We start from the raw sequence: 24,244 nt of genomic DNA, 5'->3' as shown, positions 1-24,244 counted from the left end.
GCCAGCCCACAGCTTAAATAGCCTCTGGGTAGCCAACCTCAGCGTGCCATGTGGGCAATGCAGATAGGTCCACATACATGGAAGCAAGCCAGATCCTCAGCCTTAGCCAAATGTGGAGTTGTTTGTGACAGAGAGCACTCACCATCGGGAAGGTGGAAGGCGGAAACCAGCTCCATCTTTAAGGCACAGCATTACACAGCTCTCTACAGTTCCCCCTTTTTGTTTTAGACGCATCAGGCAAGAGTAGAGGTCTGATCTCTGATATTAGAAATAAATTGGGACTTTGTACTGACTTTTCAACAGAGACTATGAAAGCCAGAAGGGCCTGGACTGATATCATGCAGACCCTAAGAGAACACAGATGTCAGCCCAGGCTACTATACCCTGCAAAACTCTCAGTCCTCATAGACGGAGAAAACAAGATATTCAATGACAAAAACAAATTTTAACAATACCTACAAACAAATCCAGCATTACAGAAGACACTGGAAGGGAAAATACAATCCAAGAAAGTTAGCTACATTCAAGAAAACACAGAAAATAAATAACCCCACTACAGTAAAACAAAAAGCAACCAAGCACACAACCGTATGACCACAGCCAACATCAAATTCAAAGGATCTAACAGCTTATTCACTATTTTTGTTTTTAATATATCTCAAAGAGTTTTTTTCAGGTCTTAAGAGAATAATGTAGCACTTTGGCAAAAAGATGCACCCCAGCAGCCCTGCACTAGAGGCCAAGATAGAGAAAACCTCCACAGCTACCATGGCTTTGCCCTTGGTGCTCTGGTAGACAGGGATGAAGGTGACCCAGACACTGCAAAACACCAGCATGCTGAATGTCAGGAACATGGCCTCATTGAATGTGTCAGGCAGGTTTCTCACCAGAAATGCCATAGTGAAGCTCCCTAGAGCTAGGGTTCCCAAGTAAGCCAACACACAGTAGAAAGCAGTAACTGAGCCCTTGTTGCATAAAATGATGACATGATAATGTTCAGAATGTACATCTGTGTCAATATAGGGAGGGGAAGTTCCCAGCCAGACTCCAGAAAGAATAAGTTGGATCAGGACACAAATGGGGAGAACCGCGTTATAGACACCTGATACAAACAACCTTCTCATTGTTCTCCCAGGTTTCATGACTCTAAAGGCCAGAATTACAGTTAGAGTTTTTGCCAAAACAGTGGAAAGAGCCAAAGTGAACACAAGTGCAAATGTCATTTGTTGCAGTATGCAAGAGGCTGTGTTTGGGCGGCCAATGAAGAAAAAGGAGCAGAGGAAGCAGAGGAGGATGGAGATGAGCAGAATGTAGCTGAGAGTTCTGTTATTGGCCTTAACAATGGGTGATTCTCGGTGTTTGAGAAAGATCCCCAAAACTGCAGTTGTGCTAACAGAGCAGAACAGAGCTGTGCAGGCCAGAGCCATGCCCAGAGGATCCTCAAAGGACAGGAAGGTCACTATCTTGGGCAGGCACTGGATTCTCTCAGAATTTGGGTACTGTTGAATTGGGCAAAATAAGCACTCCTGCTGATCTGTTGGGAAGAAGTGAATCAATATTTCAGCTAATGCAATTATTTAGTCATTGCACATTTAATTCATGAGAGTGCTTTCCAATGAAGCCTTGCATATTCTGCTTCCTGATACTGCCAAGGTCATGAACTGTATAATTTCCATTTCTACTTTTTATCTTATTTACTTAATAATAATCTTTCTGCTTAACAATTTATCACTGTTTCTCTAGGGCATTGTTATCTTTATTACTCATATTCAGATGAAGTAAAATTGTTAAGTAATCCTTCAAATGCTTTTTTTAATACATTGAGTTACTAAGTACATATATATATATATATATTATTATATTTTGAACAGAAATACACTTCCTTGTTTCCACCATCACCATCATGGGCTCTTCTCATTTTTCTTGTTTCTCACAGTTTCAGTGGATATTTTTTATCCTGCTTCTATATAATTTTTCTCAGGGAACATGGAATAAGTTAGATACCACCTCCATGACCTATGGAACAACTCTGATTTGGTAGTAAATACACAACAGTTGCATCAACAATTTCAGCTATAGGGTCAGATCAACTGCTTTGGAAGTTGCCCATAAATATCTATAGTTTTGACATCCTTTGACTCAGGACAGGTTCCATTGTCTTTCATTATTAAGTTCCAGATTAATACTGGGAATTGTTCTAATTTTCATTCTTGTTCTTCTACCCATGTTTTGAAGACTAAAACAATGCCCTACATGACATACAGTAAGTCTATACGTATCAATCATTAAATCAGAAATGAGGAAATTCAGAACCATATTCACTGGAATGGTGAGACTCATGAAGCCAGCACAGCTAATTGACAAAATTCCAGCAAAGCTGAGCTGAATGTCCAATCCATATTCTTCTGTCTCTAACTCTTTTTTTTGTTTGTTTGTTTTCTGTGTGTTGCATTACTAGGGGCTTTCTGCATGATTCAATTTCTGTTTGTTTGTTTGTTTCTACCAAAAATAGTTTTGAGTCTTTTTATGATAATCCTATACTTGATTTTACTTATCCATTATTTGGAAATCTTCTTTATGCCCTGGAGATCATTAAGCACAGATAAGCAGATAGAAAGATGAGGCCATTATTACAGGAATGTTTTTGGGGTATCTGCCTGTAAACAGTATATTGGTTCAGGGTAAACAGAGAAAATATAAAACCTTGGCAGGACAGGATATTCTGTTACAGATTTAAGACATTCTTTTATTATAGGCTTAGAGCTTCCTGAAAATGTAGTTTAAAGACAGGAGGACATAGAAGATACACTCCTGATGGAATAAAACACAATAAATATGATAGACTGACTAAAATAAAAATTTCCTACTTCATAGCATAGATGATGATATATATAATAAAGGGAGTTATTTATTAGTATTTGCTATTCATAGAAAGACCAGATTAGGTATTATCTGTTTATCAGGACTGTGGTCATACTGCAAAAACTACCAGCCTAAAAGCAGACTGTCATATATTAAATGTGTTTTCTTGAAGGAGACATTATTTAGATTCCTTAAATTAAAGTTATACAGCTAATAATAATAATAATTAAATCTTTTTTGTTTGTACTTTTTAAGTATGTGATGAATAAACTAAACAGCCACTCTGTACCACTTATATAATCATTAGTGTCTGTTTGTACTGTGAAACTTGAATAAACACGTGCCTTGTTGATAGTAAGTTAGAGCCACAGAAAATCCTGAATTTTAGAAGACGGCAGCAAGATTCCCCTAACCACTGTACCTAACTCACTCCCTTCCCTCACAGTCCCCTCATCTGCTCTGTGGAGCAACCTGTATGCAAAGACTCTCCAACTCTCATTTCCCTGCTGAGGATGGCCCCACAGAAAGGCTCCTGATACAATCTCACAGTAATGAACTGCCAACAAGAGAACATGCATGAGACAGATCTGGGCTCTCTGCACATATGTAACAGTCATTCTACTTGGTCTTCATGGGGGCCACCTATTACCAAGATGAAGGCAGTCTCTGTTTCTTTTGCCTACCATTGGATCATTTTCCCACAATCATACTGCCGTGTGTAACCTCAATAGCAGAAATTGTACATAATCTTTTTGCAACTTTATATGAAAAGGCTGGTTGCTATCCATTGGAGGCTTTCTTTTTTTTCTGATAAAGAAATGGAGGAGTGACACATGGCTTGGGAGGTGAGGTTAGGAGAGACTGGGAGGAGAGGTGTGAACAGATGCTGCAATATTACATAGACAAAATAAAGAATATATTTAAAAAGAAATAAAAAGACTGTAATAAAAATCAATGAAATAGAAACAGAAAACAATACATAGAATAAACAAAGGAAGAGCTAGCTCTTTCTGAAGACAAACAAAATTAACAGATACTTGTCTCAAGTAAATCAAAGGAAGAAACAGAGGACTCAAATTAACAAAATCAGAAACAACAGAAAAACATTACTACAGAAACCAAAGAAATTTAGAATATTCAAAGGAAACATAAAAAAATACCCTATTCCAGTAAGCTCTAAAATGCACATATATGTGCACTTTATGTGTATAAGTTTTAGATTTGTGAAGCAATAATGATTTAAACATGAATTCAACAATAATTCAACTAAGTACCCATGAAGAAATTCAATTTTTCACAAAGCCTCCCCTCAAAAAAGAAAGGAAGGATGAAAGATTTTTTAAAAAAGGAGAATTCAAGATGGTGGAGACCACTGTGCACCATATCTGAGAGATAGAGGTTCAGAGACTATGAGTTCAGTAAGTGGACAGGTGGCTAGATACAGAGCATCAACTTTGGTGGTTCCCATTCTGGAAAGGACATCCCAGAATTGGAGTCAATATGATCCAGGCCATCTCATGGCTCCAGGAGTAGCAAAGTTTAGACAACATGCCCTTCCACATACTCCAGTGTGTTTGGACCCCCAGATCCAGGAACTCTGCATTCTAGCAGCCAGACTTCGGATCCCTCTTACTACCCTGAGGGCAGCACCAGGATTCCTGGGACAGCATCCTAGCCACAAAATGACAGTTCTTCTGGTCACCCTGTGGGCACCAAGTGAACAATAGAATCACACAGCTCCTGGATCCAAGATGGCAGAGCTCTGAGGAATCTGAGAACAAGGAACACAGTTTTGGGCAAGCCTGCAAGCTGTAGCCCAGCTTTCTTCAGAGGAACTCCAAGGATGCCAATTGTGCCTAGAGCCCTTTGGGGCACCTTCTCCTGTACCATGCTCATGACCACACTAGCACCTGCACCCAGAACTCCTGGCCTCCAGTGCATGCACACCCAATGATCTTCAATTCTCCAGCCCACACCTCTTTGTGTGCCCACACACTGCCCTTCAAGACACTGGTATCTGAATTGCCAGCACCCATTCTTGAGCCACTACACATTTCTCATCTCCTGAACACTACTCTAGACTCAAAACACAGGAATATTCAGTCTTTGGTGCGAGTCTCAGGAAGAAACAGCTAAGGCTATAGACAATCAGATGGCTAAAGACCAGCATAAGAACATAGTCAACCAAAATCATGACATCATTGCTCCACCATAACCCCTCCTCCCAAAAAAATAATGGATATTCTAATGCAACTCAAACACAGGACCTTTAGTTTCTATTTATGCAGTTTTCAGAGGCATATAAAGAGGAAAAGAACAAATCTCTCAAAGAAGTACAGGTAAATAAAACCTAATAAAGAGAGGTCATCATAGAGAGAAAACCACAACCAAACAGGTGAAGAAAATTAATAAAGTTATTCAAGACTTGAAAATGGAATTATAATCAATAAAGAAATCACAAACCAAAAAAATCTGTGGAGATGGAATACTTAGAGAAGAGATCAAGCACCGCAGAGATAAGCATCACCAACAGAATACAAGAAGTGAAAGAGAGAATTTCATGCTTTGAAGATACAATTAAGGAAACTGATACATCCCTCAAAGCAAACATAACAATGGAAAATTCCTGATGCAAAATGTCCAAGTATTCAAGGACAGCATGAAATGATGAAACCTAAGAATGATAGGAATATACTAAAAAATGATTCCAGGCTCCAAGGTTCAGAATATATTTTCAATAATGTCACAAAAGAAAATTTTCCAAATCTGAAGAGATGCCCATAAACATGCATGTGGTTTACAGAACACCAAATAGACTAGATAAGAAAATTCTTGTACCACATAATAATCAAAACACTAAGTCTACACAATGAAGAAAAAAATATTAAAAGCAGCAAGGAAAAAAGATCAAGTATAATATAAAGGCAGACCAATCAGAATTACAACAGACTTTTCAACAGAGCGTATGAAATCCAAAAGGGTGTGGGAGGTTGTCCTGAAGACATTAAGAGACTACAGGTACCAACCCAGACTCCTATTCCCTGTAAAACTTACAGTCAATGTAGATATTCCATGACAAAATTAAGGTTAAACAGTATCTGTGAAGTACTATGTACATAATGAAGCTCCTAGAAGGAAAACTCCAACCCAATGAGGTCAACTAAACCCAAGAAATATAGGCTATATATAAAGTCACACCAAAAGAAAAAAAAAGAAAGAAAGAAAGAAAGAAAGAAAGAAAGAAAGAAAGAAAGAAAGAAAAGGAGCACAGAAACACACTATCCAAACCAACTCCACAAATAAAAGGAATTAACATTCATTGGTCACTAATATGTATCAACGTCAATGGACTCAACAATCCACTAAAAAGACACATGCTAACAGAATAGTTACAAAAACAGGATCCAGCATTCAGCTGCATACAAGAAACAACATTTCAGTCACAAAGATAAGACAATTCCTTGTGGTAAAGTGCTGAAAAAATGTTTGCCAATCAAATGTACCCAAGGAGAAAGTGGCAGTACCATCCTAATATCTATAAAATAGACTTCCAACCAAAATTAATCAAAAGAGATGTGGAAGGATTCTTCATCCTCATCAAAGAAAAATCCATCATGACAACCTCAATATGTTGAACAACTATACCCAAATACAAGGGCACCTGAATTCCTAAAAGAAACATTATTAAAGCCGAAATAACACATCAGTGCCAACATAGTAATAGTGGGAGACTTTAACAACCCACTCTCTCTCAACAAGTGACAGATCATTGAAATAGAAGCTAGTGAAATAATGAAGCTTACAGAGGTTATGAACCAAATGGACATAAGATATGTCTACAGAGTCTACAGAACTTTTTATCCAGACACAAAAGAATATACATTCTTTTCAGCACCCCACGGAACCTTCTCCAAAGTTAACCATGTGTTCCGGCACAAATCAAGAGCCAATGGATTCAAGTAGACTAAAATAATCCATTGAATCCAATTACACCACCATGTTCTAAAACTGGATCTCAGTAATGACGGAAATAGCAAAAGGGCTCATACGCACATGGAACCTGAACAACTCTCTATTCAATGACAGGTGTCTGGGAAGAAATAAAGTAGTTTAATGTTTCCTAGAATTGAATGGAAATTAAGGTACAACATACCCAAACTTATGGGACACATTGCAAGTAGTGCTAAGAGGAAATTTCTTAGCACTCAGTGCCTTTATAAGGAAATTTGAGACATCTCATACAAGCAATCTAACAACACACCTGAAAGACCTAGAAAAAAAATCCCAATAAGATGTAGACAAATTCAAGAGGAGTATACAGCTGAAAATAATAAAACTCATTTCTAAAATCAATATACTAAAAATAAAATAATTCAAAGACTCAACAAAACCAAGAGCTGGTTCTTTGACAAAATCAACAACATAGACAAACCCTTAGCCAAAGTAACTAAAAGGTAGAAAGACACTATCCAAATGAACAAAATAAAGAATGAAAAGGGGGACATAGGTAGACACCAAGGAAATCAAAAGAATCATTAAATCTTACTTCAAAAGCCTATGCATCTTAACATTTAAAAACCTATTTGGATTGGAAAGTTTTCATGATAGATTTCATTTACCAATGTGAAATGAAGATCAGGTAAATAAATAGTCCTATTTTCCCTAAGGAAATAGAAGCAGCCATCAAAATTCCCATCCAAAAAAATAAAATAAAATAAAGCCCAGGGCTAGCTGGTTTCAGTGAAGAATTCTTCCAAACTTTCAAAGAAGAGCTAACACCACTACCCTTCAAACTGTTCCACAAAATATAAACAGAAGGAACATTACCAACCTCATTCTATGAGGCCACATTCACCTTGATACCTAAACCACACAAAGACCGAACAGAGAAAGAGAACTTCAGACCAATTACCCTTATGAAAATTGATGAAAAAATACTCAATATAATACTTGCAAATCAAATCCATGAACACATTAAAGATATAATCCAACATGACCAAGTAGGCTCCATTCCAGGCGTGTAATGGTGTTCAGTCTATGGAAATCCATCAATGTAATCTACCATATAATCAAACTGAAAGAAAAAGAACCACTTGATCATCTCCTTACATGTCAAAAAAAGCATTTGACAATATCCAACACCAGTTCATATTTAAAGGCTTGGACAGATCAGAAATACAGGAGTGTATTTCTACACTCTACAGGGAGTGTAGAATGGAGATTTGAAGTTAGCACACTTCTCAATACTAAATATGTTTAGGCACATACCTAAACATAGTAGAGGCAATTCACAGCAAGCTTATAGATAACATCAAATTAAATGGGGGGAACCTCAAATCAATCACACTGAAATCACAGACAAGACAAGGCTGCCTGCTCTCTCCATATCTCTTCAACAAAGTAATTGAAGTCATATAGCACACTGCCAAGAATTTATTCTATGATAGCCTTAGATCTTAGAAAATAATGAATATTTAATTAATCTTTCAACATTTTATTGTTGTCAATAAAACATAAAAGTACTGTTGGTTATCCATTTTTCTAAAAGTTGTCTTTTTTGAATATAATAAATAGTAATTATCATCATTATAATGTATATTCCTTCTGACTTTTTATTCCTTTTATAAAAATTTTCATTTTAAAAATAACACAATTACCTCACTATATCTCTTCTTGTTCTTCTCTCTAGCCCTTCTGGATCCACCTTATATTTATTCTCTCTCATATTCATGGATTCTTATTTTTATTAAATATTGTATTTTTGCTTATGTGTGTATATTCAAAAATACAACCTGCTTTTCCAATATGATGCTACTTGTATATGCTACCACATAGTTGAGTATAATCCTAAACAGGCAGCCATATTTATATTTACAAAAACTGGCTTTTTCTACTATTGTTGATACTGAAAATGACAACTATAATTGTTGCAAATGCAGTTTCATTTCTTGTGCATTGAAGAAACAATCACATATGTATTTTTCATGGAGTTATTTTAGGCAGGAATCATTAGGTTTTCTTTGTTACAGAAATAAAATTTTATCTTGGACAACTGGAGCTCTCACATTCACTGGGGAGCCTATAGCATGGGTCACTGCAAGAGTTGAGATGGCCATTACATGCACCAAAAGGGAGGGTTTTAAAGTAGGTTGAATATGACACATTAGCATGAGAACTGCCACTCAAACATTCATACATTGTGTGACAACATCAGTAATTACTAATGGATTAAGGGATAAGTGAAAGAGACATAGGGAAAAGCACAGCAATCCAACACCATAGTCACTTCTTAGCTTTCTCCTTCTACATTCCCAAACAGTTTGAGGAAAGGTATTAGTTTTCTACCTGTCTGGTTGGAAATTTGACGCTCTGGACAAAATACACAAGAAAAACAGCAGACGGGTCTTTCTTCTTGTGGAACTTTCCAGAACCCTGGACCACAGCTCTGTGCACATACAGATTGTGGAGTCTGAGGGCAACACAGAAAAACTGGTCATAATATTGTACATTAATTTAAAATACTTTAGGCTAAATAACTTATATGTACATATTCTATGTAAATTCTATGTATGCACGAGGAACTCAGAGATTTTAATAAGGGAGTGTAGAATGGAGATTTGAAGTTAGCACACTTCCCAATACTAAATGCTCAACATCCCTGTATGGTGACTAAACTGTGACTCACTTCTTCCTAGCCTTTTTGAAATGTGTATGACATCCATTTATTATCTCCTGTGATGCAGCAAGCCAGAACTCATTTATCATATGAGTTATGGAAGGTTTGGACTGTGAGAGAGAAACCCAGTCACTCTTGACTCATCTATTTCTACCTTTACATTTCCAGTCCTGTAGTGTTTCAGCTGCAAAAGAAAGTTCAATTTTCTCATGGAAGATGGTTTGTCCATTGGTGAATTTTGATCTATTACTGTGACTTTTACCCTCAAATCCCAATGCTAGGAATAATTCTATGCCTTTCTTCTTAAACATTAATGACTTCATCACATAGGATTTTAATTAGTTGCACCTTAGTTAATCACATTAACTACTAAACTTCTAACACAACCTTAGTTTGTTATATGTTAAAAATTGTGTAGAACATGAACTATTTATATCTTTTCTTAGATCTCGTTTATGCCTTGATTTGGATTTACTGTCTCATAAATATGTATATATTAACAGTAATTTGCTTCTGGATAACTATCTCAGGAGTTAAGGGTGCATACTGCTCTTGCAGAGAAATATGAGTTCAGTTCCTGATACACATATCTGGCAGCACATATACATTGGTTACAGAAATGTCTTGTATCAAAATCCAAAATTTGTTTCTTGTTCATGCTAGTTCACAACCTTGTAAATCTATTGGTATGCTTGAATATGAGTTGTATGAATGGAAGGATGCTTGAGCATGAGCATGCATGCATAATAAAAATATGTGAATTTATACATATGTTTGTATGCATGTGTGTGTACACATATAAACACAAACACACACCAATATAACCATGAAAATTCATATATTCACTGCAGCATGAATGAACACACATTGAAATTTAATTTATTTAATTTTAGCTAGAGGAAGTAGTTTCTTTTTATGTATTTTTATGTGTATATATACATAATTTTGAAATATAGAATTTTATTTCTGAATTAAAGTAATAAAATACTACTGAAGAGATGATTTAGTGTTTAGCATGCTTGTCACATGAGCATGAGAACCTGAATTTGATCATGCTGAAGGGATGGAAAAAAAAGTTGGGTGTAGAAAATATTCCTATAATACAAATTTTGTGATCCTGAAGACAGTGAGAAAGTCAAGGAAATGGTGTCGATTGAATACATCAAAATCATGAAGGTTTCAGAGCTATGTCCATTTTGAAAATAAAAGGCAGAGCAACTGAGTAAGATAACCAGTGTTGATTATTGCCTTAACAGGTACATGTGCTCACATCATGAGCACTCACACACAAGCTCACAATCACAATACAACTAAGAACAGCATATAACAATTATTTTAAAATTTCAAAGAGACATCACACAATCAGGGAAATAAGGCACATACCTAAACAAAATAAGGGCAACATACAGCAAGGCAATAGCTAACATCAAGTTAAATGGACAAAAACTTCAAGCATTTCCACTAAAATCTGGGACAAAACAAGGCTGCCTATTACACCATAACCCATCAATATAGTACTTGATTTTCTACCTAGAGCAATAGAAAGGAGATTAAAAGGCTACAGATTGAAAGAGAAGAAGTCAATGTATCACTGTTTGTAGATTATTTGATATAAGTGACCCCCAAGATTTTATCAGAGAATTCCTACAGGTACTAGACACTGTCATAGAATTGTCTGTATACCAAATTAACTCAAAAAAAAAAACATCAGTAGCCCTCCCATATGCAAGTGACAATAGGGCTGAGAGAGAAATCAGGGAAGCAACACACTTCACAATAGCTAAAAATACTCCAACCAAGCAACTGAAAGGCCTGTATGACCAGAACTTCAAGTCTTTGAGAAAAGAAACTGCAGATTTTAGAAGACTGACAGTTCTCCCATGATCCTGAATCAGTAAGATTAACATACAAAAAATGACCAACCTGCCAAAAGCCATCACTATATTCAATACAATTCCCATTAATTTCCAACACGATTGTTTGGATACTTGGAAAGAGCAACCATTAAATTCATATGAAAATATAAAACACAAAGGATAGCCAAGACAGTTATGTACAATAAAAGAACTTCAGGTAGTGTCAACATCCATGAGTTCTACCTATACTACAGAGAAATAGTAATAAAAATTGCATGATATTGGCACAGAAACATTTTGGTCAATAGAACCAAATTGAACTTCTAACTGGATGTCTGCATGCAGAAAATGCAAATAGACCCATATGTATCTCCCTACACAAACTCAAGTCCAAGTAGCTCAAAAAACTTGACGTAAAGCCAGACTCAAAAATCTATTAGAAGACAATGTGGGGGAAAGCCTGGAACTCATTAGAATAGCAGACAAAAGAACCACAATATCACAGGCTCTAAGATCAACAATTAATAAATGGGAGCTAATGAAACTGAAAAGCTTCTATAAATCAAAGGGCACGTCAATAGAACAGTCTGACAACCTGCAAACTGGGAAAAGATCTTCATCAACCCTACATCACAGAGAGGGCTAATATCCAAAATACACAAAGAACTTAAGAAATCAAACATCAACAAATCAAATGATCCAATTAAAACATGGGGTACAGAAGTAAACTGAAAATTCACAACAGGAATCTCAAATGTCTGAGAAGCACCCAAAAAATTCCCAATGGCTTTAGCCATCAGAGAAATGCAAATCAAAACGACTTTAAGATTCCATTTTCCTCCAGTAAGGATGACTAAGATAAAAACTCACATGACAACACATGCTGGCAAGGATGTGAAGAAAAGGGAACACTCCTCCATGCTGACGGAAGTAGAAACTTGTACATCATCTCTAGAAATCAAGCTGGCACTTTCTCAAAAAACTGGGAATAGTTCTACCTCAAGACCCTGATATACTATACTACTCTTGGGCATATACCCAAAAGATGCTCTACCATACAACATGGACATTTGCTCAGCTATATTCATAGTGACTATATTTTTAAAAAACAGAAACTGGAAAAAAAATTGGATGTCCCTCAACCAAAAAATGGGTAAAGAAATTGTGTTACATTTACAAAATGGAACAGTACTCAGATGTTAAAAATAAGGAAATCAAGAAATTTACAAGCAAATGGATAGAAAGAAAAAATATCATCCCTAGTGAGGTAAACCAGAAGAGAAATACATACATGGCATACACCCACTTATAAGCAGATATTAGACCTATAGTACAGGATAACCTTACTACAATCCACAGACCCAAAGAAGCTAAGTAAGGAGGACCCAAGTGAGGATGCCAGAATGATACTCAGAAGAGGAAATAGATTAGACATCAGAACTGGATGAAGGGGAAACTGGACAGGAGATGGAATTGGGAGCGAAACAAAGATGGGGATCAGATGTGTGGACAATTGCAGTGGGAGGTTCTAGGGCTGGGAAAAAGAGGGAACTAAAATGGAGTCATCTCTTTCTCAAGATGGAGTCCAGTGGTAGGGTAGGCTCCAAGGAGGATGAGTGGGTCTCTAGCTGGGATCCCTAACAGGGAGGGAAACATGAAGCCTTAAGTGACCACCTCCTACCCAGGCAGGATTAGTGAAGTGAAGGGAAAACACACATCAAAAAAATTGATCCAAAATTACCCTGCCTACAAGAAGTTCGGCAATGGAGAGGGAACAAAGATTGAGGGAAAGTACAACCAGTAATTGGCTCAACCTTTAACGCACCACACAGTAGAGAGCCTTACAGAACAGTTGTCTTGGAGGCTCCACCAAGCAGCTGGGTGGAGATGCTGGGACTTGTGGCCAAGCATGGGGCACAGCTCCAGGAGTTTTGTGGAAGTGTAGGAAGGACCTGAAGGAGACAGGATCTCTTCAAGAACGCTAACAGGGACAGCTAACTCAGACCCATGGGAGCTTGCAGAGACTGAGTCATCAACTAAGCAGCATGCACGGTCTGGACCTAGGCCCTCTTCACATATGTGGACAATGAATAGTTTGCTTTTCATGTGGGTCACCTGGCAAGTTAGTTGGGATTGGGGCCTGTTTCTAACATAGGCTCTACTGCCTAGTATTGGAGCAATTTCCCCTGGCAGGGCTGCCTTGCTGGGCCTCAGTGGATGATGATATGCTCAGTCCAGATGTGACATGATGTGCTGGAGAGAGTTGATATGGTGGGAGGGGAGATCCCCTTTTCTGGGGCAAAGGGAGAAAGAAAGCAGAAGAGAGGGGGAAAAGGGAAGGTGGGAGGTGAGGATGGAGGGACCATCCTTGGGATATAAAGAAAGTAAACTGAAATTAAAAAAATATTTTTAAAATTTCAAAGAAACATCACATAATTTTAATAACTCTTTACAAATATTTTCTACATATTAAATATTGAAAAATTCCAGACCTGATTGAAGTTGCTTGGCCATTTAATCAGAACTTCATTGATGAAAAAGCCTTGATCTTCTGGACTCTTGAAAAGAAACTTTCCCACTTTAACTAATAATGACTTATGCTTAGTATGTTCAACAAAATTTTGTATATCATACATTTCCATAATATTCTTGTTTTCATCAAAGCTTATTTCATCTCCAGCAGCATTTGTCACTTTAATTTTCCTCAGAAACGGATGCAACTGAAGAGAGACATCATTTGATGAGTGGCCCATACAAATTACTGGTTGATGATCTTTAAGAGAAATCCATTCTCTCTCTCTCTCTCTAACATGGCTTTGTTTTTGAAAAGGCTTAGTTTATTTAAATGTCCACTCCACTTGTTTTAGTGAGATGAACAGTTCTTCCCATGAAAGTAAGGCAAAAATTACTGAACACAAGTAGAAATGTCTAAGATATGGAAAATGTGGATCATGTTCTTTGAGGGAACAAGGCCCTGTGTCTTTCCCCAGCACCAGCAAAATATTTATAATTAGAAAATGTAAAATTTTGTAGTGAAAATTTTGGGTAAAATGTAAACAACATTATTTCAGGGGGTTCATATGTATTAAGATATGTCCATTTTTAGTGTCAAACAAAGAATATGAGTGTGTTTCAATTAGGTAAACAGATATACATGTACATACAGATTTCATTAATGAGATTGTATTAGTAGGAGTTTATACAGAGCCCCAGATACATTTAAAATGTATATTAAATAACACAAAATGTATGTCAGTTATAACTCAGGAAATGGAAAAAGGACACGCTGCCTGCCTTCATTCCTCTTTGGGTCAAAACATTTGACTTTCAGCTTTGATATGAACACTATGTGGGGTAATATGCACTACAAATATATCTGGTGCCTCTGAAGGCCAAAAAGAAGGAAGTGGAGTTACAGACAGTTGTAAGCTTTTATCCAGATAACAAGAAGAAAATGGGTATTTTCAAGAGCAAGAAGTACTTCTAAACACTGAGCCACCTCAGGCCCCTAGATATGTGTTATTTTTATTTTTGTTCACTGCCCACAAGTATGTATATGTGTACACAAAGTGCATGCCTGATGCCTGCAGAGAGAAAAAGTGTGTGTCAGAGTTTTTGGAGTTACAGTTAAAGACAGTTGTGAGTCACTGTATCTGTGCTGACAACCAAAATCGGGTACCCCGTATGAGCAGCATGTGATTATAATTGCTAAGTCATCCATCTACCATGATTTAATTATATATCTAGCAAATACAATGGGTTAATACTTCAACTTAAGATATTCATTGTTGTGTTACCTAATAACAACTTGTGTTATAAAGAACTGTGGCTTAGGTATTCTGTTATCTATACAAGGGATATACTAACTTACCTAATATTACAACTCTGGAAAGCCAGGTTCACAAACTGTGTCACTGTCTGTCAAATATTGTTTTCCATGATACTCAAGATTACATAGTACACTATGCATTCATAATTATTTTTTTATTTATCTATCTTTGATAAAATAAAATTCAATTGACATGTTCAATAATCTTCTTGATGATAAGCTATTTGAAGGTGATCATCGAGGCTCCTATGTGTGAATGAGTCTTGGTTTTATCTTGGTTTAAAACCCCAAAACATCCATTTATACTAAAACATGGAGATATGGCCTCAGCTTATTAACACTGTTTGTGCTTGAACATTTAAGAATGGAAGCACAGTTCGGTTTTACCTTCATTTTACACAATTAAGGATAATTTGTAAAAGCAATTTCTTTTCAGTACTTATGACTTTAGTATAGGTGTTTTATTTTACACAAAAAGTTCTTTCTATGGTCTTGTGTTATGAAAATAAATTGCATTTTAAGTGAAATTGCAGCTTTGGATATATGATCACTATGTCTGTATCTTATGGCACTCACATTCCATGAAAGCATATAAATTTTGATTATTGAACATACTTTGTTTTTACACTGATTACATCTATATCTTACAGAATTTCATCTCACACTAGGAAAAGATTTGTTAAATGACATTCAAATTTACTGTCTTTAAATCAGTGCTTTCAGTCCCAAAATCATGTAAGATAATCACAGACATATACACATACAGTGCAATTGGACCGTTTCCATTTTAACTTATACTTTTAATTATAAGATGAAAATGTTTTATTGGCTTGACCACAGTAAATTACTAATAATGTAAGATCCCAGTGCTTCCCCTGTTTATGAGTGAGGGTTACCTGCCATGGTAGAATCCAGTCCGTGTTTCTGTCTTCTTTAGATCTCATTTCAGTTTTGCTCAATAGCATTTTATGGAGGGCTTGGGCAACTGCATACACTGAATTCCATATGGAATAGCTGGGCTCAGAAATGGTCATCATATCAATTTTTTCGTGCTTAATCCTAAGGGAAATATTTGCTGGGCAGGGTTTTGGATATTTACATGGCAAAGCAGGAGGTGAACACAAAAAATTGTCAATCCAGAATTTAGAGTAGTAAAAATCTCCTGGGTACTGGGAAGGTGTAAGATTCTCAAGAAAGCACTTGAAGCCAGGGATAGTTCTTGTCTTTGAAAATGAGATGCTTCCTCTGAAAAATTTTATCACAGAATCTTCCTCTGCTGCAGACTGTAAATATATTAAGTGTTGCTTTGCCATGATCCACACCTTCCCTCTGGCTAAAACAACTTGATTATCATTACAGAATAACAGCAAGTCATCTATATCACCATAGAATATCTGTATATTTACTTGTGTATGTTGGTTCAAGTCCACCAAACCAACAGCATATTTTAACCCTAGCTTCCAGTAGCCAGGGAATGTTTGCGTAAAAGCCACACAGATATCTTCTGATGCCATTTGTGCTTTCAGGTGAGAGAGGAACTCCTTTCCTTTCAGATCATCAACCACAAAAAGCCCCACCCAATTCCAGCCAAAGTACTTCAATAAAGAGATAACCCCCTGGGTTAGACCTCTGTCTTTTGGAGACATCTGATAAAGGGATGGGAATGTTTCTTTGTCACTAAGCTCAGTATCAAAAGGCCCGTATATGACCTGAAGAAGCAAAGAATAAAAAAAGCTATTCTGATTTTCTAGGTATTTGGGATCATCATCCTATGAAAGGAAATGGGTTCACTGTAGACATATGAATAGTTAAACTGAGTGATAACAATCAGAGTTACTCTGTGAATTTTGTAATCTTGATTATTCCTGACACTTACACTCACCCAGTGGTTTCTCTGTTTGTAGGACTGCCTTGTAGTAATGACAGATGCTTTGCTTCAGTATAGACTGGCAAGTCAGTAGTGGGAATATATCTAAGTAGGTATTCTCTACAACTACTCTTCTGAGATCTACTATCCTGAATGAGTTCACGAAAATTCCTTGGAATATTTTCATTGGTGATGGTCTTGAGGATTATTCCAAAGTTAATTACATGTCCTGTAATTTCAATTTTCTTATGTCAGATATTGAGCACTCTATGAATTGTGAAACATTTATATGCTAGATTATGAGGTATCTGTGTTTTACACTTTGACTCATGAGCAAATAAAGCCTGAGTATCCACAGTGCACCTTGCCAGCATTTGGAGATAGAATCATGAATACTAACTACTAAGTGATCCGCTTCAAAAGTCTCAGAATGTGCTGCTCATGCTTTTCACCAAACTCTTTCTAATGTTAATCATTGAAATATCAAGGTAATTCATTCACTGCTATTTGAAATATGCATACAGTAAACATAAACTACTTTTTCTTTTTGTTTTTCTTTTGTTAATATTTTCCTATGTGATTGTGCATTCAAATACTTTTCTGACTTACTTGTGGGACTTTGTAGAGCTCCAAAAGTGTTCCAATAGCAGCAGAAAATCCCGGCCTGGTGCCTGAAATGATTCCTAGAGCTTTATGTTGTGTTTTGCATTTGTAGTTAGGGATATAATCACTCCTTCCAGACAATGACATCAGAGGACCCTCCAAGGTTCTTTTGTTAGAATTAAAGGCATTGTAGACATGGAAACCCAAGGTCATATTGGAAAGCAGTTGTGAGTCCTTATTGATCTCCTCAATGGCAAAGTATAAGGTCAGCAAAATTTGATAGTTTTTCCATCTCCAGCTAAAAACGGAGAGGTAGAACAAAAAGTATAGTCAGTTCATTTATCACAGGGAGTCTTTATCAAATTCAGGAACATAGAGGTCTTAGGCCTCGACTTTGCCTGTGACATGTAAAGCTGTTGTGAATAAGACCCTGACAACTCAGGAACATCATGGAATGGTTCCTAAACTCTCAGAAATTAAACTGTATCTAGTAATTATTTTGTTGCTGTGCATTGTGTGGATAAAGTGTCACTTGTCTGTGTCTTATAAATGCTGATTAAATGGTGCTTATGATGTTTCTGTTCATGGAATCATTGGGATATATCATTGGGATATGGAAGAGTAACTATGGTGTCCACCAGGAGTGTGAATAAGAGCTCAATGTCCTTTTATTTTGTAATGATTCAACTTCAAACTCACGTAAACATTGTAAGAAGTTTGTTTATCTGTACTTGTAGTTTTAAAGTGACTCTTTGGGGTATAGACAGATGTCCAGAAGGTATCGGACGGGTCTGATGCTCTTTGGGTGGATGACACCTAAATGAACATTGGTACAAAGTCCCAATTTATTTCTAATATCAGAGATCAGACCTCTACTCTTGCCTGATGCGTCTAAAACAAAAAGGGGGAACTGTAGAGAGCTGCGGAATGCTATGCCTTAAAGATGGAGCTGGTTTCTGCCTTCCACCTTCCCGATGGTGAGTGCTCTCTGTCACGAACAATTCCACATTTGGCTAAGGCTGAGGATCTGGCTTGCTTCCATGTATGTGGACCTATCTGCATTGCCCACGTGGCACGCCTGGGTTGGCTACCCAGAGGCTATTTAAGCTGTGGGCTGGCTTTCCCCAGGGTCCAATGATTGTTCAAGGTTCCTGAATAAACTGCATTGAAAAAAAAATTCCATTAATAAAACTAATAACATATATTTAAGGGTGTTGTTCAGTATGTTTTAACACACTTCATGGAAAATAATAAAATTAATGTATTTATCACATTTATTACCTCATATATTTATAATTCATTGTGATGTGATCATAAAAATACTTTTAATGGAAAAGATCATGCTGAGTGAGGTATCCCAGAAGCAGAAAGACATACAGGGTATATCCTCACTTATTTTTTTTTCAATGGAATCATTAAATGATGAATAAATTAACTGTAAACCAGTATTAAAAAAAAGAAGTTTGTTTATCTGTACTTGTAGTTTTAAAGTGACTCTTTCGGGCATAGACAGATGTCCAGACATCGAGGCACACTGTCCCTTTGAATAAAAGCTAGCATTAATTCTCAGTGCCCACAGGATGGCCTTGGAACCATGTGTAGCTCCAGATTATAAGATCTCTTCTGGCATCTTTAGGCACCATGCACATATACAAGAAATTAAACACTCAAATACATGAAATAAAAATAATTTAACTTGTGTAAAAAAGTGTTCTTGGGGCATGAGAAATGACTGAGTTATTATGACTACTCAATACTCTTGAAGAGGACACTGATTCATGTCATAGTAGCCACTTTTAGGTTCCAATAATATGTATCACCAGTTCTAGGGCATCCATGTTCTCTACTGGCCTCTAAAGGTAACATGCACACAAGTGGCACGCACACAAACATGTAGGCAAAACACTTGTAAACATAATGTAAAAATTAATAAATATTTATAAAAAATTCAAAAAGTAGTGAAAAATAATAAAGGAAAGGTATTACTCTAAGCTTGCAGATTAAATGAATGAGCAGAGTTTCCTGGGTAAGGTGGGCGGGAGTAAGTTAAAGAAGCATAGAAAAGAAAGGAAAACTCCAAGTACATTAAGACAGTACAAAAAGTGCTCACAATGGGAGAAAAGTGGAACTTTGTTGCAGGTAGGTTGGTTGAACTGTGTCACACACAGCCTTCAGTGCTTGGGGATGGGTCATCAGAGCTTGTTTCAAAACCTTTGATCGATAAGAGTCTGGGTGACCCTAATAGAGGGAGCTTAACAGAAATCATGAGCCTGAAGTCCACTGGGTTCTACTGAATTAACAATTCTGCCTTCTGACCTGCCATCACCAGGAAGATATTCCATTTGGTTGTACTACATTAATCTGAGATTTGTGGCTAGATGTTATGTTAAGAGACAATCTATTCGGCAAAAGCAGGCAACTAGCAACAACTGAAAGAGAATTACTCTTCCCTAAGAATTTTCCCACACTAAATATTGAACTGTATAATGTATACATGTATCAATGAAAAGTCCTGAAAAGAGCTGTGTTTGCAAAGACTGGCTATAAAAACTTCATTGTTGTGGAGATATTGCACGGGTGTAGTTTGAGAGGCTCATTACCATAGCCCAGGCTACCTGTAGCACCCTGAGTAGACATTTCTTGACATCTCGGCAGTTAAGATGATATCCTATATCTGATGTATAAAATCATTTTAGAATGTAGTAACCCAGCATACTACTGGGTTTTGCCAATCTAAAAGACAAGAATGACATCACATGGCCATCTTGGGCCTGTATGATACCTTGCCCCATTTTGCTGTCAACGTCCTCTCTGAGGTTTCCAGTGATGTATTGGATTTATAGTTTTCATTATTTATTCTGTTACTATGAAAAATGCATGGAGCTGTTTCCACATTGTATCATGAAATCTGGGATAACCTAAATTATATTCACAGACTCTCAAATGTATTCAAGAAATATTCTCTTTTTTACCCTTTGAGCTGAGGGCTTATGTTTTTTCCAATCACATAAAAGCAATAATAAAGACTAAAATCTATTCAATTGGTTATATCTGTATACTTGTTCATTTATATTTGTGGGGCAGGAACTCCAAAAGAAGATTATTAAGGCCAATCAACAAGGGCCCAGAGGGACCTACAGATTCTGAAGCACCCACCAAGGATAATGCATGGCCTCAATCTAGGTCCTGTATATATAAGTAGCTGATGTGCTGATTAGGCTTCATGTGGTCCCACTAGTTAGTGGAGTGGACATGGACTATGTTTTCTGTTTTTGTTCACTTTTCCTGGATGGAACTGCCCTAACAGACCACAGGGGAGGAACAAAAACTCAGTCATCATAAGGCTACAGGGGCTGGGGTGTGTAGGTAGTGGGCAGAATAGTGGAGGAGGATGTGGGAGACAGAGTAGGATTGGGAGGATTTGGTGGGGCCTATGACAAATATGTAAATTGAATTAATTAATGAAAATATTCAAGTGAAAAATATGGTAATAAATTAGATGCTCTACCCCAAAGCCCTCAGAGAGTTTTGCTGAGTATAGATCTAAGGAATTTAATAAAAAAGGAATTTTCTAACAGATATCTGGAGTCAGTTGTCATGCCTATCCAAAAATAGGATAGGCAGAAATGGCCTTTACTTTTATCATATTTCAACTGTGGTAAGGTCAACTGAACCATGAATTGCCACATGCTTCACCCAACAATAAATCCCTGCCCAACCTATAGACATTGTTGAATTAAATGCTCTACTCTGCCTGGCCAAGGATGGTTATTTTTCCCAAGTTCCTGCTCCATAAAAAATCTCTCAGGCTGCACAAGTCTGATATTTGAAGGCTCATGATGCCTTGTGTGGCAGCTGAAGACAATTTTGTTTTGTGTGGCATCCAAAGACTGTTGACCTCTGCTCACTATATAGTCTTGAAAATGCATGGAGGATCCCAGACTGGGTGCCCAGGTATCTATTAAATCTCTGTCTTTTTGACTGGTATAGAGGCCATTTGGATTATACTTCCTGCTCAAATCTACCCATCTCAGATCTCTTCTCATTTTCATAGCAGGTAGTCACTATAAAAGTTTAACAGAAGTTATGAAACTTTAGACAGCTCCTCTGAACAATGCTGCAGCTGCATGGTCAGTCCATATCATACATGAAATTCAGGCCTTGTTCTTTTCTACAGATACAAGATTCCTCTTTGAAGAAGATATTATCTTGCTGGCTTCACACTGAAAAATCTAATCTCACAAAATTAGATTTAAATGAAATTCAAACTGAAGCTACTAATACCTAACAGTTCACATTTTATGGTTCTTTCCTTTAAAAGAACTTGCTTGTCAATCATTTCTCTCAGTCTTCAAACAAATCTGTCTCTGGTTAAATGCCATGCCTGGATGTTGGAAACAAACACTTTAAAGTTGATGTAAATTTTGAATGTCTAAGAAATGGATTTAAGGCATGTAAATGCAAGGTATAAAAATCTGAGTGGTTGAAAGTATGTGAAAATGACACTTAAAGAGTTTAAACTTTGAGTTTTCAAATATGAATCAGTGGAGTTCTGATATGCTATGAAAACCACCAGGTGAAAGCCCTGGCTAGTCTTCTCAAAGTTACAGAATCAGACTTTTTAATGTCCTTTCATTCCTGCTGAAGGTATACTTCAATGCTTCTCATTGTGCTGAAATCTTACCTGCAATTACACATTCAGAGACAGGAAAGGCTGCTCATTTTTTAGTCCAGAATCATCCTTTTTGTTGCCCAAGCTTATCTGTAAAGTTTCAGTCTACTCTAATTGTTTACAGACATTTGTTCACTGCTTTTGGTCAAATAGAATCTAGATCAAGACTTTTGTCAACTAATAATGCAGTCTTTCTATCTATTGTCTATATCTGAAGATGGGCACTTTCCTTCCTCCTATGTTGGCATTCCTTCTCTTTCTAGCTGCAGTGGGCTCCTGAACAATGATTTCTCTATCTTGTGAAAACATTCTTATGAGTTCTTTACTTCCAACATAAATTAGGAATCCTGATTTTTTTTTTCTATTCAAGTACTCCACAACAATACAACTACCAGGATCTTACGCTAGTATGTTTGCTTCCTGCTCAGAGTGGAAATATGTATTGAGGTTTCAAAAAGATACTTTTCATCAAAGGACCATCCTAATCCCAAAACTGATGTTCAAATGAACACATGTACCAATTATAGCATCAACAAAAAACAGGAATATGAAAAAGCCTACTGACTCCTCCACAATATCATAAATAATCAACAACCTAACTCACAGTTTATCAGAGAGATAAAGTGGCAGATAAATACTTCAGAAAGTAAAGAGATAAACAACAGAAAAGAAGACAGAACCAAGAAATGGATTCAACTGGGCATTGAGACAAGAATAAATATTCTCTATGAGAACTTGGATGAGGGATAGAATAAACAGCAATACACAGGAAAGACTGAGTACCCTAAAAGACAAATCATAAGACAAAATTGAGATTGTGGGGAGGAGAAAGACAGATAGAAAAGTTGGAAATGAAAATCATAAAACCTCTAATCATATCACAGAACACTGGGTTTCCAGCACAGCTAACTAAGCAGAGGACAGAATATGGGCATGAATGTCATGAATTTCAGAACACTACATTACAATATCAATGAAAAATAAATAATTTCTAAGTATGACCAGTGTCTAAACCCTGAGATCCTTTAAATATACTAAAACCAGAACACATGAAACTGGAGATTCTAAGTTTTGTACCGAGGACATAGGGATATTCAAGTTCACTTTAGCAGAAACTCTCCAATTTTTGAAATAAACAGATATTAAAACATAACACAGTTAGATGGCCAAATAGACAAGAGAAGAATGGAAACTTATCTTGACATATTAGCATCAATATGTTAAAAAAATGTTTGTCCATGGAATCACACCATGGAGCAGACACAAAAGTTGGTGGTTTCTCTTCCTGATTTCTTTCTTACTGGAAACATAACAAAGAGAAGTGGAAACGTCTGTAGATGCACAATGAAGCTGGAAAATGTCAAACTGTCACATTGTTCTGTAACTAGTTCATAATTCTCAATGGAATTACATGTGTTTAGCAGGTGATGTACTATCTTGTAGACAGAACAAACATAGCACATTCAAAAAAGTACTCACTGAAAGGTGTTCCATAGAGGACTTGGTTCACTGTCAAAAAGGTTCTGGACATTTTGGGTTAGATCAAGTGGGATGTGAATGGGGATAAATGTGCCGAGGATTATGTCTGCCTCCATGTAGTTGCTGGGTTCCCTGTAATGAAAACATGAGATCCCCATAGTTGTATATGCAGGTTGCTGGAGTAGGATGAGACAAAGCAAAAGAAGGAACATTTAGGCTCTTCACTACACAGAGAGAGTCTTCTGCATCTGGATTGATCCAAGGAGATTATTGGCTTAGGTCCTGGAACAGGCTCAGACCTCAACAGTTTCAGAGAAGACTTTGTATGCTCTATCTGCTTCCTACTGTTGCTTCAGTCTCTCAGTCTGTGCATACCCAATGGTTCTCATAAGAGGTCAGT

The 24,244-nt window shown here is 36.8% G+C and overlaps 1 protein-coding gene across 1 annotated transcript; it reads right to left on the bottom strand.

The window, feature by feature from the left end:
• Window positions 1-647: 647 nt before the first annotated feature.
• Window positions 648-24,002, bottom strand: LOC110542747 (vomeronasal type-2 receptor 116-like; the record flags this gene model as incomplete). Its single annotated transcript, XM_060376576.1, has 6 exons — window positions 23,845-24,002; window positions 17,700-17,991; window positions 16,120-16,932; window positions 13,887-14,114; window positions 9,208-9,331; window positions 648-1,534 (listed from the first exon to the last, which is right to left on the bottom strand). Coding segments are annotated over exons 1-6 (2,502 nt in total), but the record flags the coding sequence as incomplete, so codon positions are not given.
• Window positions 24,003-24,244: the final 242 nt, after the last annotated feature.

The sequence above is a fragment of the Meriones unguiculatus genome (genome assembly GCF_030254825.1).
Source record: "Meriones unguiculatus strain TT.TT164.6M chromosome 13 unlocalized genomic scaffold, Bangor_MerUng_6.1 Chr13_unordered_Scaffold_47, whole genome shotgun sequence".
Lineage (NCBI taxonomy): Eukaryota > Metazoa > Chordata > Mammalia > Rodentia > Muridae > Meriones > Meriones unguiculatus.
This window is presented reverse-complemented; position numbering and strand designations above follow the sequence as displayed.